Raw genomic sequence first — 17944 nt, forward strand, 5'->3', positions numbered from 1 at the left:
CCAAAACAAACTTTATTAACCAGTCATTAGTGAGAGTATTCATAGGGCTGTGATGTATATTACATTTCCTATTTCAATTACATAAAATACATATCAGGCCCTGTACCAGAGGCTGCTCTTGAATCTTATTTTTTACTGTTCTCTCCTTTGAGACACTCTTACAAAGAAGAGCATGTTTCTTGCCATGATTTTTCCAAACTTGTCCACACTTCATTTTAATCACTACCTTAAATTTCAGTTAGAAGAACTCCAGGTGACATCACTGAGCAGCGGTCAGCTGGACACACCTGTCATCTTTGAACGTGTGTTCTATGACTTCTGGAAGGTCATCCTCTGATCATCAACCATGGCACATAGATCGCACCCCATCCTTCAACCCCACTGATTTGCAAGGGCTTGTTTGATGGAGTAAGTTGAGTTGAAGCTGAAGAAGCTCAAGATGAAGAGCCCTCTGAAAGCCCTATACACCTAGGCCTACCACTCTGTGGCATAGATCCAAAGCAGGGTAAATCACTATTCAAGAAAGTTGCCTACGCACTTAGGTGAACCGCCGCTCTATCCACAATAGACGAACTATAGAACCAGTCAAAGTGCCCAACAGCTAATGAATGCATATAGAAAACATTGAATACTTTGCAGCCATTTAAAAAAAAAGGATTATGTCATTTGCAGGAATGTACATAACATTGAAGATCATTCTGCTGAGTGAGATAAGCAAGTTCAATGAGATGTACAAGACACGAGATCGAAAACAACCTTTACAATTTCAGGCGGGGGGGGGGGAGGAAGGAGTTGGGGAGGTGGGAGGGAAGGGATGGTAGGGGAAAAATAAAGGAGGAGGTAACAATGCTTGATAGTAAATATACTCATTACCCTACTCATGTAACTGTAACCCCTCTGTACAGTATTTTTATAATACATATATATATATGTATATATGTGAAAAAGCCAAATAGCTTGTTTTCTCCCTTTGTGAAGTACCCACCTAAAATGATGATGATAATATACAAAAAAATGGTAAAGGGACATGAATATAAAAGAAGGATTGTCCAGAAAGAGATGAGCAGGAGGGGAAAGGGAAGAGAAGGGATGCTAAGGGGAGATGAGGATCAAAAGATGTTATATAAAAGCACAGGCTGATAGCATAATGAAACTCACCAAATGCTGTTTGAAAAGAGGACTAGGAGGGGAGCAATAAGAAAATGATGTAGGAAATGAGTTTGTTCAAATTGAACTGTGAGTGTGTGTGGAAATACCACAGCAAAACCCCTCTTACTATCAATGCACACGAGAAAAACAATTTTAAAAAGATGCTCATGTTGCTTATTTTCAAGAAAAGAAATCATGTGCGGGGGAGAAGTTGGAGAGGGAAGGGATGGTAGGGGAAAACAAAGGAGGGGGTAACAATAAGAAATGTACTCATTACCTATTCATGGAACTGTGACCCCACTGTACAGTATCTTTACAGTAAAAATATATACATTAAAAAAAGAAATCATGTAGAGCTCTCATGGTCTTTCAACAGGTAAGTTGATAATGGGTCAGACTGTCCATTGTTACTCTCCTGGGGTAACCTTCTGGACAGACAGACCCACCTCCCTGGAATGAGGCTGGGGTTGAGTTAATCCGCTTGCAAAACATGTTTTATTTCTAGCATTAGGAATGAATGCAAAGGTCATTAAATCACATTCCCCCGATTCAAAATTTCAAGTACATCCATGTTAATTATTTAAACCTCATTGAAAGCAAACACATGATTGCTATTTGGGGGGTAATTTTAATCTCTTCAAAGAAGCTGGGTTATTTCAACTGATGTAAACATTTCCTAATTGTTTACCATTTGGATCTTCTAATCACAAATGAATTCTCACGTAGCCATTAAACAAACCCTGCGAGCTGTTTCTTACGCAGCCTTTGCTAGTGGTTTCAATAAGCAGCAGAATGCTAAATTTTAGGTTGGAAAAATTAATATTCCATTCTGAATAAAGTTATCTGCAATAAAACTATTTCTTTGGTGAAAAATAATCTATATTTAATGAGTTTCCTTTATTGAGACTCCTTATTAAAACTACTCTCAAACAATGATACTTCAGTGTTCCTTCAACGACAAAAGCAATTATATTCTAGTAAAAAGACTAAGGAAGCCTCTGGGTTTTTTTTTTCCTTGAAATTTTATTATATTCTGAATCCTGGTATAAGCTTCACTGTGACTTTTTAAAAATATTTGACTATCAATTAAATACACGCAGTACGTACTAAAGTCAGAGAAAATCTGATGCTGTAAGGTGAATTGTTATACCCTCTCCCCTACCCAGTCCATGTGCAATGCAATGTGCCCGTGTGACCCCCTGGGAAAAGCCAGGAACAGGCCATGGAAGTCACCTATTTTTAAAACTTGTTTATGGATTTCTCATCATTATTTCCATGTTCACTAAATTCAATTTCCCATATCCTGAAATGCTCCAAGACCAGGACTTACGGCATGGTTCCCACTCCTACTGGACCTGACTAGAAAAATCCTTCAGCTATTTCCACACTTCCAGCCAACGGGAACATCAGCCTGCCTTTCCACATATTCCCAGGGATCGAGGCCAAAAAGACAAGCCTCGAGACGAACTGTGCTCAAATCAAAACAAAGCTTTCAGGATGATGAAAACCTAGCACTCTTCTGTTCAGAATACGCCACCCAGAAATCCTACAGATTTCTCTCTTGACTCAGTATCATCAAGCCAATCTCAATTCTGTCTCTACTTCCTCCGCAAAGAACCAATTATTCGTTCCTTAATACCCCCATACCTACTATCCATACCTCAATTTCCTGATGTGCAAGATGAAGGTCAAGACTTACTTCTATTGGAAAGATTGCATGTGATCGTATATATGAACTAATTATTCCAATGCATTGCTCATTGTCAGCAACTGATGAACAGAGACCAAGCACATGCGCAAACAGCCCTCAGCCACTGGAGCAGTGACCACTGTGTATTTTAGGCTCTGCATTTCACGCTTGTGAAAGAATGGAAGAAGGCTGAGTTATCACTCAGTCCTCACCACCTAGCACTACACAGCGGCTAGTGCAAAGGGGAAGGGGGGAGGGGCCTCAGGAATTGAATTTATGGACAAGCTTTGTCTGCCTACAACACAGTCATCAAGTGCACTTTGCCTTGACCTAAATAAGCACTAACCGTACAAACGTGGAATGGTGCTGAGATGAAAGTTTTGAGGTGAAATTGGAGGTAAAGATCATGAATGAAATACTTTCTGAGGTCTATAGAGTGTACAGACTCAAAATGTAATAAAAGAAACAGCACACACACACCACACACATGTACACACACACACACACACACACACACACAAGAAAATGAATGTAAAGCAAGCCCTTGAGAACTGCATGTATTTCTTACACTCACATCAGTATGTTTATAATGAATAGTCAACACACAGCCATGCACTGAACCCTGAATACACACAGGCTGCAAGAGCCAAAAAATAAGGGAAGAGAAGATAAACAAGGAGCTTGAAATTAAAAAAAAAACCAGAAACATGCTAGAAAAAATGATAGGGAAATATAGTAAGATCAATCTGCTAATGTAATGAGCAGTGATTGCAATTGCACTCCTAATTATAAATGAGGACCCATTAGGAAATTGTACCATTAGGATCTTATTGTAATTCTATTTGTCTTTTAGGCCAGGTAGATTACAGTGATAATTTAGAGAAGTATTGCCTAAGAAATCAAATTATACATATAAATATAAATATAAATATGCATAAATAACCACCTCGAGTGCAGGACTTTACCATCAAGTAATGCCTTTCAAATGCTGTTGTGCGTGTTCTCACACTGCAGCCTGAGAAAATGCACAATGAATTTCAAAATCATGTTATCATCCCTGGGATCCTGCCATATGCCAGGCAGGAATGAAATAATGAACAAAATTGGACATGTCTGAACAAGGACATCAGAAATGAACCCAGGACACTCTGTCACCTACCACAGTATGAAAAGTAAAAGTAAATACAATCTTTCATTTCTTTTTTTTCCTCCCACAAGGGAGATTCTTGGTCTCTTTTGTTGTTGTTGTTTTCATACACTTTTAAAAAAAATTATCTTTAAGTAGTTGTACAAAAGAGTTGCCATTTAACAAAGCAATTTATGACTATCATGTAGGGTTTTGTGTTCAGGGTTTTTTTAATTTACTTTTTATTGGAAAGGTGATATACAGAGGAGCTATAGTTACATAAGATAAATGAGTACATTTCTTGTCAAACATTGTTACCCCCTCCCTCATTTTCTCCCACTTTCTCTCCCCCAGTCCCCTTCCCCCCCCCCCAAAGTTAGAAAGTTCATTTCCAACATAGTGCATTGTGAGTACCGCTTATATATATATATATATATATATATATATATATATATATGTTCACCCTTTGTCCTTTGACTCACCATTTTGTTATTCCTCTTCCCTTCCCCAAATCAGAAAGAATGACTTCCCCACCCCCCATTCATAAGGAAATGGAAAGACTTGGAAAAATCATATTAAGTAAGCCAGACCCAAACAAACATAGGTACCATAGTTTCCCTCATTTGTAATAATTAGTTTATATCTAGGATAGTCCTAATAGAGTATCACAATTGCTTAATAGCTATGTACACATGACCCTGTAAAATGATGCTAATCAAAATGAACTCCAAGATCTGGCAACAAGAGGGTTTTTTGTTTTTTATTTTTGTAGGATTTCTTTAATGTACTGTGTAAAATTATTTGTCTTTCCTTTCATTTTTCCCCTTTTGGTTTATCCCCTGTTGTCATTGTTTTTGATTTTAGTACCCTGTGTCTTGTATATACAATGTGTTTTGATGAACATCACCCCTTTCAATATTCTCTCATCCCTCCCCTACCTACATGCCCCTCCCTTCAATCTTCTTAATTTTGTAGGAGATACATTGGATTCTTGGCTGCATTCTCTGCCTCTTTTCCTCTTCATTTGTTCACCCTTTTCTCCTTGACTCTACCCCAACCCTTTTGAGTACCCGCTTCCTAGTGTTTTATTTTGCTGAACTTTGCCTTTGCCTTCTAAAGGAATTACATGATTCATGTTCTTCCTTTAATGGCCTAATATCCAGAAATATATGGGGAATTGTAAAAATTAAATCCTCAGCTGGGAGCCAGTGGCTCTCAGCTGTAATCGTAGCTACCCAGGAGGCTGAGATCTGAAGATTGTGGTTCAAAGACAGCCCAGGCAGAAAAGACCTCTCGAAATTCATATCTCCAATTAACTATTCAAAAACAGGAAGTGGAGATGCCGCTCAAAGCGGTAGAGGGCTAGTGTTGAGCAAAAAGAGTTCAAGAATAGTGCCTAGGCCCTAAATTCAAGCCCCACAAGTGAAATACAAAAAACTTGAATCCTCAAAAAAAACTTCATGAGGGGCTGGGAAGGTGGCTCAGTGGTAGAGCGCTTGCCTTGCATGCATGAGGCCCTGGGTTCGATTCCTCAGCACCACATAAGCAAAAAGAAAAAAGCCGGAAATGGCGCTGTGGCTCAAGTGGTAGAATGCTAGCCTTGAGCTGAAGAGCTGAGGGACAGCGCCCAGGCCCAGAGTTCAGGCCCCACGACCGGACCCAAAAAACAAAAAACAAAAAAAACTTCATGAGTCCAATTAATAAATGGGTCTATGAGCTTAAGAACATCTTTTCAAAGTAAAAATGGCCAATAGACACATGAAGAAATGTTCAATGTCTCTAGTCATTAAGGAAATGCAAATCAAAACACTGAGATTCTAAATCACCCTGGTTAAAAAAAAAAAAACAATTTAAGCGTAGTGAGTCAAGAATTATTAAAGGGAAAAAGCAGAAAAAAAAATAAGGAAATACTCAAGGTAATGTTATTCACAAACTAATAAAAACCCTGAGAAGCTTATGAGAGTATTTTTCCTCCTTCAGGAATCTGGCCTGGCTCAGATTTTAGAGAACAGTTCATACCAGAACCACTTAATCACCTCTTCCCCTGGGATTATCAAATTAGCAGACAGACATATGCTCTATATTTAGATGGTAAGAAAGCTCACAACACATTTTTGTAATTAAATTACTTTAAATTGTTATATGATAGTAGTGAGAAATAGCTCCTAAGTTGAATATTGGCAACACTTGGGTCACTCTGTCTCTTGAAAGAAATGTCTAGGGACACTAAAGAGATAAATCATATATCAATTTTACAAGATAATGCTCTCTAAAAATTAAAATAAAAATGGAAACACATTCTTTACAGTGGCCAGTGATCCTTGCCAGTTAAGAGCGTTTGATTTTCTCAAACAGGATAATGTTATTCATTCTCTTCTATAACTTAGGACTGTAGATTCAAGTTCAAAAAGTATCTACCCAAGAATGGAAAAACTGACTGAAATGGAAAATCAGCTAAATACATAATCCCATAAAACCAAGAGAATTACAGGAAAACAGAAAACAGAACCTAAAAATAATTTATTAGATATTATTTCTTTTTCTAGATAGGGGGTACAGCTCTACACAATTTTATTTCCTTTAGAGATAATATAGAATGGAAATATTGCACATAAAAATAATGCATATTGTATTTTTCACCAGATAATAATCTTACAGCACAGAAAACATCACTGAAACTACAGAGTAAGTTAGAATATGATTAAAAAATGAAAAAGGAGTTTCCATAGTTAATCTAATAAAGAATAAGATAAGCAGAATTAATAACTACCTAGGAAACGTGTCCAAATAGCATAAAATTCAAAGTAAAATGCAAGAATTTCCTTTTCACCTCTTGTTTCTTGGACTTTTAGGATAAGACCTATACTTATGGATTTCATAAGAGCATATAGAGAAATATAGAAAAGTACTACAACTCATAATGTAAGATCTCCATAAGCACATATGGAAAGAGCAATGCTCTCACACATTTCATTTCTCAAGGATCTCTGAAGCTAGTGTTGAATGTTCAATAGATATCTCAAGCTTTTGAATGGGATTTGCGTGTGATCACAAGCACTCTTAATAGTAGCCATCAATAACGTTATAGGTAAGTTTGCACTAGCAGGAATAGCCATCTTTGGACTTCTTCAAAGAACAAGAATGATCAACTTGTTCTACTTGTCTCTGCAGATAAGGTCGGATATTTTTTTAAATACCCATGAACTTTCATGATAAATACACATTGTCTTAAGAGAAAAGGAAAGGGAGCCAAGTCTAGTGATTCAAGCATAAATACTTTGATTCTTTTCAGAAAAACAAAGTGTGATGAACTACATTCATGATGTCATAGAGAAAAAGGAAAATACTATGGGTCTGGGTCCTATTTTTAAGTATAATAGAAATAGATCTGTCTTATAAGAAATCAGAATAGAAATGTGAAGATGGCCCTAATTATCAAACAACTAAATAAGCCAGAAGGTAACTTGTTAATGGTGCGTAAGGATGTGTTTGCTATTTGGGCATTTCCTAAATGTTCAATTCCATAGATCCTGAAAAGCATAAATGGTCTTTTTACAAAGCATCATGAAAGTTGAATTAAGTTTTAAAGACAACTTTTACTATGCTTAACTACTCATGATAGAGCTGGTCTAGTCTCTAAGACTCCATCTCAACCAATGGCTGGGTACCAGTGACATGACACGCACCTGCTACCCCAGCTATGGGGAAACACAATGTCTGGATGCGGTGGCATTTGCTTGTCATCCCCTAGGTCATGTGGAAGCACAAATTGGAAGATCACAGTCCAGGTTATCCTAGGCATTAAACCAGACTGTATCTTGGAAAGAACTAGGCCAAAACAAAGATGCTGGAGGCATGGCTCAAGTAGTAGAGAGCCCTGCTTTGAAAGAGTGAGCTCTTAATTCAATCCCCACTACCTCCCTCACCTATACAGGAAATACAGTAAACCCCTAATTGAAAACAAAAAAGCCAAAAATAATAACAGATATAGCCAAATTGCATATATAATATTAACTATATGACATATTATAATATATATACATGGAATGATGTAATGCTGTACCAATGAAAAGTGGAAAACTTGGCAATTTCTTTAAAAATCTACACATACACTTTTTCTATGACACCACAGTTCCTCTTCTATGAATCTGCCCAAGAGAAATAGAAAATTAAATTTGCCATGCAGAACACTTCTGTGTGAAGATTTCCTCCACCATTACTTACAACAGCCAAGGGGGAAAGTACAATACTGTGAAAATGAATGATTGATACATGCTTACAACGCAGAAAACTTCAAAAGTATGCCAATATAAGACAACAACAAAAACAATCAAACGTACTCATATTTACAAGAAAAATGGACACAGAGAAAGTCTAAAGAAATGAAAAATAGGCCTTTGGCTAGGGTAGAATCAGATATTAAATAGACTGCAAATGTTGACAGGCAACTTTTGAGAGTGCCAAATTTTTCTACAACTGCACTGTTGTGATGACCGGTCAATCACATGTATCTGTTAAAACACACTTCCTTGTGCAATTACAAAAATGCTCACATGAATTAAGACTGAAGAGACAGCACGTTCAAATCAGCACTTCAGGGTTGTTGTTTTTTTTAGTTCTTACATCTACTGGCTGAAACAAAATGATTCCAGCTTAAAAATAAGGGAGCAGCCAGCACTGGTGGCTTATACCTGTAATCCTAGCTACTTGGGAGGCTGAGATCTGAAAACCTCTGCTCCAAGCCAGCCTGGGCAAGAAAGGCCATAAGACTCTTATCTCCAATTAACCACCAGAAAAGCCAAGTGGCTCTGTGACTCAAAGTGGTAGAGAGGTAGCTGTGAGCAAAAAGAAAGCTCAGGGACAGTGTCCAGGCCCTGAGTTCAAGTCTCACAACTGACAAAAAAAAATTTCAAAATTAAAAATCAAGGGACGGGGCTGGGAAGGTGACTCAGTGGTAGAGCATTTGCCTTGCATGCATGAGGCCCTGAGTTCGATTCCTCAGCACCACATAAGCAAAAAGAAAAAAGCCGGAAGTGGCACTGCGGCTCAAGTGGTAAAACGCTAGCCTTAAGCTGAAGAGCTGAGGGACAGCGCCCAGGCCCAGAGTTCAGGCCCCACGACCGGATCCCCCCCAAAACAAAATTAAGGGAGCAAATTAATGAAGGATTCTGCATTTTTTTTTACCTAAAGAGACTCATTTTCCCCTCAGAACCTATAAGACTACAATTAAATAAGATCTGGTTTCTGATAGGAGGTAACTTGTTTGTTAAGTATAGAACTGAAAACCTTTCTTGCTGACAAAATGAAAACATGATAAAAATACACACTTTAAACCTAAGAATGGTGTTAGTAATATGTAATCCACCATGGAATCTATCTTCTAGGTCCTCCATACAAAATAGCAATTATTCATATCAGCATTATATGTTGATTTTAACATGCTTGCCATTACCAATATCTGCTTCAAAATCTCTATTTTTCTAATCTACTTTAGAAGGCAGTTGTCAGCAGGGTCTAGAGAAAATTAAGCCCCCCAGAAATTCAAACTAAAAGATAGCATTTGTACGTATAAGAGCAAAGAAAACCATCACATAATTTGGACAAAGTTATGTCTGATGATCTGCTAATACATACATAAAATCTTCATGTCAAGTTGTCCATCATTAAACCTACAGTTTAATACTTGAAATTCTCTAATAAAATACCATGATGTCAACAGAGAACAAATGTTTACACTTTCCCAAATTAAGGTTTAAGTCAAAATGTATTCTTTTTTAGTACCCTCTTTAAGTAGTTGTACAAAGGAGCTGCCATTTAACAAAGCAGTTTAAGAATACAATATATCTTGATGATTGTCAAAATGTATTCTTGAAAACAACAGGAAACTTGTCTTTCAGCAGTTTCACCGTGGTGTGTTAAGATAAATAGATGGAAAAGATGGATACCAGTTTAGAAAAAGTAAAGGAACACTTAATGAATATGACCACTGAAAAAGAGAGGTTATTTCCTCCTCTATTCTTTTTTTGGTCAGTCATGGGAGCTGAACTCTGGGCCTGGGCGCTGTCCCTCAGCTCTTCAGCTCAAAGCAAGCACCCTACCACTTAAGCCACAGCACCACTTCTGGCTTATTTTTCTGCTTATGTGGGGCTGAGGAATTGATCCCAAGGCCTCATGCATGCAAGGCAATCATTCTACCACTAAGCCACCTTCCCAGCCCCCCCCCTCCTATTGTTTGAAACTAACTTGCATTTAGGTGCCGCTTTTAATCAATCAGACAAATGGGAAGATACTTCTAAAAATTAAAAGACAACTCTAATTGTATGCTTTTCCCCAGTGCCAACCCTGAGAACAAGGAGAAGGCAAAGAGCAATGCTATTTCATCTGGCCCAGCAATGATGGATCTCCAATACCGGGATCCTTCCAGGGTGTCATCGAAATTTTTGCAAGCATTTCTACTAGATAACAATACAAGAATGTCAGAAAGAACTCATGTTATTTACTGTTTTTGAAAAGCCACTATTGTTTCTGTGGGTGCCTAAGTCAACCTGTCGGTTTTATTCTGGAAGTCACTGCAAAGTATTCAGACAAGTGAACAGAAGAGGCATTAGTAGACACAAGTAATAAACCCTCACTTTTCTCAATCTGACAACAGATTTTAAAATAGGGATAGTTTGTAACTAGAAAGCTGATCCCCACAGAGGCCCTGGACAATTTGTGACAGGTAGGCTTCTAATCTTTGTTGAGGAGATGGGAAGGGCCCACATTCTTTTTTATGAACATGCTAAAGAACATCTGTAATATCAGAAGCAGCAGTAATCGTGAGGAACATTTACCCGACCCTTCATATTGGTGCTGAAGATGTTAAGAATTTTCTCTGGATTATCATTGATCTTCACAACTTTCTCAGGTCAGCAGCCCTGACTGTCAGAGAATTACGGTCAGTCTTGGAAACAAGGTAAGTTCTTCCTGGTAGCTAAGTCACAATCCTCCTGCCTTTCCTTGAAAATGAATCTGGGAAGGTTGAGTCACAGGGACCACAGAAAGCTTTCTGATTGACTGGCCTCATAGGAAGGTGCATATATTAAATGTAACTTGGGAAGGACTGCAAATATGATTAGCCGAGATTTCTTAATTTCCACATGGAGGAATCTAATGCTCAGAGATGAATGGGGATGATCTAAAATCAGGGTTGACACAGACGGCTCTCTCCCAGTTGGCTGACACACATCATGACCATTACCTGCACACTCTGTACAAACATCAGTTGTACCATCACACACACACACACACATACACAGTGTGGCCCAGGTTTACATGACTATATGTTAACCCCAGATCTGTTCATTGACCACAATAGATTTCTTCTCAGATTGACCACAGTTAACTCAAAAGATCTACTTAAGAAATTTCCAAAGTCTCCTAACACTGAGATCACAGCACAAATTAAGGTGGATTTCTGATCCAGTTGTTTATTCACTGGTGTGTATCTGATTTTCTTTAGTAATAATTCATCTATAACTAATGGTTGATGCCTGACCAGGGAAAATGATGAGAAAAAAATGGAGTTCAAGAAAAGATGAAAACCTGGGAGGGAAAGGAGGGGAGGGGCGGCGAGGGGGAGAAATAATGAACATGAGACATGAATGAGCCCTGGAGGAAGATGGAGAGGATCAGTGCCTGGCCAAACCATCTAGAAGCTTCTCTACTGACTTCAACACTGTTGAGCTGAAGCCTGCCATGGTCACTGCGTCAGATGCTTCAGAGAGCGGCTTTGCACCTGGAGTGCCACCTTTACATGTGTGTAGCCATTATACCAGAAGCAAGATAGAAATCATCACCAGGTCCTGGTGGTGCATGCCTGTAATCCTAGCTATGCAAAAGGCTGAGATATGAGAATCCTAGTTCAAAGCCAGCCCCGGCAGGGAAGTCCATGAGACTCTTATCTCCAATTAACCATCAGAAAACTGGATGTGGTTCTGTGGTTAAGAGTGGTAGAATGTGCTAGCCTTGGGCAAAAGAGCTCAGGGACAGCACCTAGGCCTTGAGTTCAAGCCCCATGATCAACAAAAAGATGGAAATTACCTGGATTCTGGGATGTTGGCTTTCTCCTTAATTGCTATGTTACCAAATTACTCATGAGTCCATTCTATCACTAGTCATACACAATTCATAACTGACAACACAAAAGGACCATGGCTTACTAAAAACATTTTCACTTCCATCTGCAAGTGCCTACCATGTGACTACTGAAGACTTTTTTTTAACTACATAGTAGTGATTCACTGCTATTTGGGTGCATAGTTAAACATTTAATGAAAATCTTTAGTGCAAAACCTTCTAATACCTTGTTATTTAAAAGTAGTACAATGCCAACTACAGAATAATACTTCAGGTAATACGTAGATATATCTTAGTAAGTTCAGCTATTATGAGGAAATACTACATCTCAAGATTGCGCTTATCAGCAAGGACCTAATTTTAATCCTGATTTCCCTTTTGTTTTCTGTAAGTAAGAATGATGACCTACTACTTCAAAAATGCAATTCATCTGGTTAAGACTCAATGTCAATGCTGACTATACTTTTAATTTGGAGCTACAGAATCTTTCCAAAGGTCCTTCATTGGCAAACTCAGTTGGGTAAGAAAAGTAGATAAAATGATGAGCAGATTACTGTCCTTTATTCTAACTAAAAATCCTGCCTTATTTTTAAACTGCCACAAACATGTTTAAATGATAATTGTATCTTCTCAATGAGCACAGTTCCTTATTATTGGAACTGGCAGGGGGCCTTGACATTTGAGTCACCATTTCATTATGTCTATTTCTTACCCTGGTATACAAATTAAATAGAAATACAAGCCAAATGAAATATAGAGGGGGGGGGGGGAATCGGAAGAAGTAACTTCAAATTGAATTGGTTTTTCTCAAAGCTATAAAATAAATGAAGCAATTAACATTGGTTATAATACATCCTAGTTCCAGAATATTTTCAAAAATACTAATTTCAGTTCTAAGGACCAGAGATGCTTCAAATCATCCTAGCCAACCATTCAACTTCTAAACTGACAGCTTTAATACTTTCCAAATTAAGGAAATAGAGTGATTCCAGTTCTAAAACCACAATGAGGCACAGAAATACAGCTTGAACAAGCCTCTTCCATTCTGACAGGATTCAAAAGTCCAAATGAGAATTGTTACATATGTTTATCATTTACACATTAAAAGTATTATTAAAAAGCACCTTCATGTAGCTCAAATTTATAAATATATAAGTAAACACATTGGAGTGCAATGCAAGTACCCAAATATATTAACCAAAATATAGTGGTTTCGGAGGGAGAACTCAAGTGGTATAATTCTTTAGAAAGACTAACTCACGGTTCAAGAAAAGAAACACCAAGACGCCGGTACTTAAAAGGAAGGGGGTGGAGTAGAGAAGTAGACAAATGAAGACAGGAAGGGGATGAGGGTGAAGGGAGAATACAATCTTACCATTTAATGACTAGCCTCAAAACTAAGAAAACTGAAGGCAGGAATAGAGTTGGGAGAGATGGGGAGAAATGATGCAAGGGGAAACATAGATCAAGAGGCCCTGTATTCAGAAACTGCTTTGTTAAATAGCAACTCGTGTAAAACTACTTAAAATAGTAAAAATTTAAAAAAAAAAACTTTATGTGATTGGACAGGCAGAATTCATTCAGACTAGAATGTCTAAATATGCCCAACTGGAACCCAGATGTGTCCTTAAGTAATTTCAAATTATGAGACCTATATGATTAAAAACTATAATTGAATTAATTTCCCAAATTGCTTGATTCAGTCACACTGAATATGCACCAACCCTAACTTTCTCGAATACTTCATTTATCCTACTGAAGTTCAAAATTATAAAAGCTAATCAATGATAAAAACCAATACTATACAAAATCCTCAGGAAATCTTTATTGAGCTCTTTGGAATTTCTACAATTGTTCATTTAGTAAATAGCAACCTGCTCATTTCCAATAGCTAATAACTTCCCCCCAAAAAAGGTTAGAAACAGGATGAGGACGCTGAGAAAATGGTAGGAAGCTATTTTATTTGAAACTGATTGACTGTTCAGATTATCTGTTCTGAAAATTAACAGTGTATTTCTTTCTTTTAAAAAAATCACTGACACTCTATTACCAAGGGCAAAAAAATGCTCATTGCTGATTTTTTTATATTTCATTATTTATATTAGCATTTACTTTTTAAAATGTTTTATCTGTAGGAGAAAATTTGCGCTTCAACTTGACTATTTTAGGATTGTTTTCTGGTACTTTTTCATTGATATTGTATGACTTAGAACCCAGATCTCTCAAAAAGAATTCAAAGAAATCCACAATGAAAATACCTAGTATTTGCTGTATTCTCACAGCAGTGAAGTACTAAGAAGGGAAGGAATTCCTATTTCAATACTAGAATAAAATAACAACAGAAACCTTAGGATCATCCGTTTCCAGCTTCTAGATCTTACCTTATTCGGTATAGTAACACAAATACAGCATGCAGAGTGTAGGTTCCTGCAATGTGGAATGAGATGAGAAGATACCATATTTTTAACCTATATTTATTTATGTATAGAGCAGCAAGGCCTCATGGGATGAAATCAGTTTTGTCATCAACACTGGAAATAGTCATGAGTTGATACTATGAGACTTTTGAGTTGCATCCCATCATTTCTGTAATTGCTATGTCCAGTATTAGTCAATGTCTGCTTTCGTGTACTGAAATAAATTAATGAGGGAGGGAGGCATTATGCAAATGACTGGGAACAGGGCCAGCCCTTTTACATATACATCCAGGGACCAGTAATCTTCTAGATGGCACTTAAAGCTCTCGTGCTCTCAATAATTAACAAGGGTAGCCAGCGTGTCATTTATGGAAATAATCATCCCTTCTACCAGCTCCCCTCACCCCCATCTCAAGTCCAGGGCCAACTTGCCTGAACTCACCTTGTCTTTATTGTCGGTGCTGGACGCCTCGGGCTTGGTCCTGATCACGAACGGAGTGGACAGCCGCAGGAGGACTCTCTCGAAGGTAGCATCGATCTTCGGGGAAACGATCTCAAAGCAGTCCTGAAACTTGAGCAGTTTGTGCGTGTCGCATCGCAGCTGCTTGCGCAGGCCTTCCCCGAGCTGCAGGACTGACAGGTTGGGGTCAAACATCAAGTGGAAAGGGAAGGCTCTGCAGAAGGTGTTGATGCTAATTCTGAGGTCCCCCGGATCGCGGGAAGTGCCCTGGGGCAGGCTCTTGGTGAGGTTGGTGTTTTCACACACCTTGATGAGGAAAGTCAGACAGCTGCAGTTGCCCGGCTTGGAAGCCTCGGAGCACAGCTTCTCGTTGGCAGCCTGCTCCACTTCCACATCCACACGGTAGATCTTCTTCCCCGCCGCCTTGATCATGCCCAGCATGGCAAACCCTACGACGTGATGCGGATGGAAGTAGTGGAGCATCAGGGTCCCTTCGGGGAGCTCTTTGCACAGGAAAGAGGGCGATTCCATGGTGGCTTGTTTTCCAAAGGAAGTTCTAATGTGTTCCAACAACGCATCGAAGCCATTAAAGAAGTCCTGCAAGGTGCCGCCCACCGCGCGAAGGACGCGCTCGTTCTCGTCAAAGCAGATCTTAAAGAACTCCTCGCCAAATCTCTCTTGGATTTCCTCGAACTTCAAACCTCAAGAGAAAGGAAAGAGCGAATGTCAGGGAAGCCGGATCCGAATAAAAGAGCTCATCGCTGGGCACCACTGGCTCACACCTGTAAGCCTAGCCTAGATCTGAGGATCATGGTTCAAAGCCAGCCTGTGCAGGACAATCTGTGAGACTCCTATCTCCAGTTAACCACTAGAAAACTGGAAGGAAAGCTGTGGCTCAAAGTGGTAGCACACGCTAGCCTTGATTGCAAGAGTTCAGGGACCGTGCCCAGGCCATGAGTTCAAACCCCACAACTGACAGAACAAACCAAGAAATGCTCACCAAAAGAGACAGTAAATGTGTTGAAGCAAAAGAGATACTATCATCCATCCTCAGGCCCACAAATTTCCCACAGAAGTTAATTCATTCATTTAGAAGCCGAGAAAGTAAACTTTAGTTTGCTGTCTAAACCCATCTAAGGCATTAATGAGAATGAACGCATTGTTTGTTTGCGTTTAAATAGACTATGTTAAATCAGACCTAGGTCTGTGGCAAAATTAAAAGAAGCTCCAGATGTTTCCCAAAAGGCCCTCTGCTCTCCCCTCCCCCTCCCCTCATCCCTAAGCTGCTCCATTAACCACCATGCTTACTCTACTCAAACAATTGTGTCAGCCAAATTAGGTCACTTTGACAAAGAAAAAAATCAACATGAAGGCCAGGCGCTGGTGGCTCACACCTATTAAATTCTAGCTACCAGGAGCTGAGATCTGAGGATCACGGTTCAAAGCCAGCCTGGGCAGGAAAGTCCCTGAGACTCTTACCTCCAATGAAACGACTCCAAAAGTTAGAAGTGGAGCTGTGTCTCAAGTGGTAGAACTTTTAGCCTTGAGCTTTAGAAAGCTCAGGGACAGCACCTCAGGCCCTGAGTTCAAGCTCTAGGACTCACACACACACACACACACACACACACACATACACACACACACACACAATCAAAGTGAATAATAAAGAGAAAAATCTAAGAGAATGACTCCCTTTATGGAGGACTATACCACACTGACTTTCGTTTCACAGATGCGATGTGCAGATGCTCGTGAGAACATCACCTAGGGAGATGAACACATTGTCACACTCTTCCGCTGCTACATTTACAAGATTGTCCTTCAACAAACGTGCTCACTCACAATACCACAACCAGAGTTGAGGATAATAGCATTTGCCTGCCCAGCTCTCTAATGTGAGGACAGAACAAATCAGAGGATATTCCCCCCCACTCCAACTGCTCTGTTGTTAGCTGCTGTCAGGATTACAGAACCAGCATAATACTATTTGTTCCCCTGACTTAACCTTGTTTTTGCTTTAACTTGACACTATCAGCCTCTCCTTTTAAAAACCCTCATTTCTTTGGGCTTATCAAACCATGTCCTCCTGATTTGATTACGTTGGAAATGCATCAACACATTTTCCTCAACAACATTCTTTTTATGCCAAATCCTTACATCATCATGTCATAAATTAAAAAAAAATATCTAACACACACTCAATGCCTACATTCAATGATAGTACTCCCAAGTAGAAACTTTCTGGCTATGAAATTCCTCCCCAAAACTAAATTCAGAATCCATACTCTACAACCTGTTTTTCCTGAACTAAAGAATCCAAAATACCACTGAAAATATCCCATGGATTGTTTCCAAATATTGAAGACTGGATCTCCTAAAAGCTTAGGTTCTACAAGCAATAAAAGAGGAGAGGGGGCGCGTCGCAACTGGCATTTCCTTTAAAAATGAAAAAGTCCTTGCAATTAGTGAACAGACATAAAAACAGTCCAGCAAGCTCAGGTTCTACTATCAATGTCAGAATCTCAAAGATACACCCCCCCAAAAAAAAAAAATATACTAACCAGTAAGTAAATGCACCAGAGGCAACAAAATAAAAGCCACTGTGGTGCAAGATTGTAGCCACAAGAAAACTTTGCTGCTCTACAAGGCACTGTTCTACTTTAAGACACAATAACTGTTCATTTTTAAATGATGTCACTATGGCATACCAGAGGCCAAAACATTACATGTATCATTGAATAAAGCTGAATTTTTTTACAGGTTTGAAATATTTTAAGGATAATACTCTAACTCTATTCGCAGTGGTCTCATAGACACCGTAATGTCAAATTAACTGTTGCTGAAGTGCACATCCAAAAAGAAGAAAAAGAGTCCTGAGAAAGATCACTGCAACTTCTGCAAATCAATAGCCACGGCTTCCATTTTAAACCTCATCTCAAAAGGCAAAACGCACAGGGAAATCTCTCAGCACAGACAAGTGCTCA

The 17944-nt window shown here is 38.9% G+C and overlaps 1 protein-coding gene across 1 annotated transcript in view; it reads right to left on the reverse strand.

The window, feature by feature from the left end:
* The window catches only part of Gucy1a2 (guanylate cyclase 1, soluble, alpha 2), a 165837-nt gene that overhangs the window by 123691 nt on the left and 24202 nt on the right, over positions 1-17944 (reverse strand). Inside the window, exon 4 of the mRNA XM_013009625.1 lies at positions 14943-15661. Coding sequence (XP_012865079.1) covers positions 14943-15661 — 719 coding nt within the window. The remainder of the gene's footprint in view (positions 1-14942; positions 15662-17944) is intronic.

Source organism: Dipodomys ordii, unplaced genomic scaffold (genome assembly GCF_000151885.1).
Source record: "Dipodomys ordii isolate 6190 unplaced genomic scaffold, Dord_2.0 Scaffold10, whole genome shotgun sequence".
Taxonomy (NCBI): Eukaryota; Metazoa; Chordata; class Mammalia; order Rodentia; family Heteromyidae; genus Dipodomys; species Dipodomys ordii.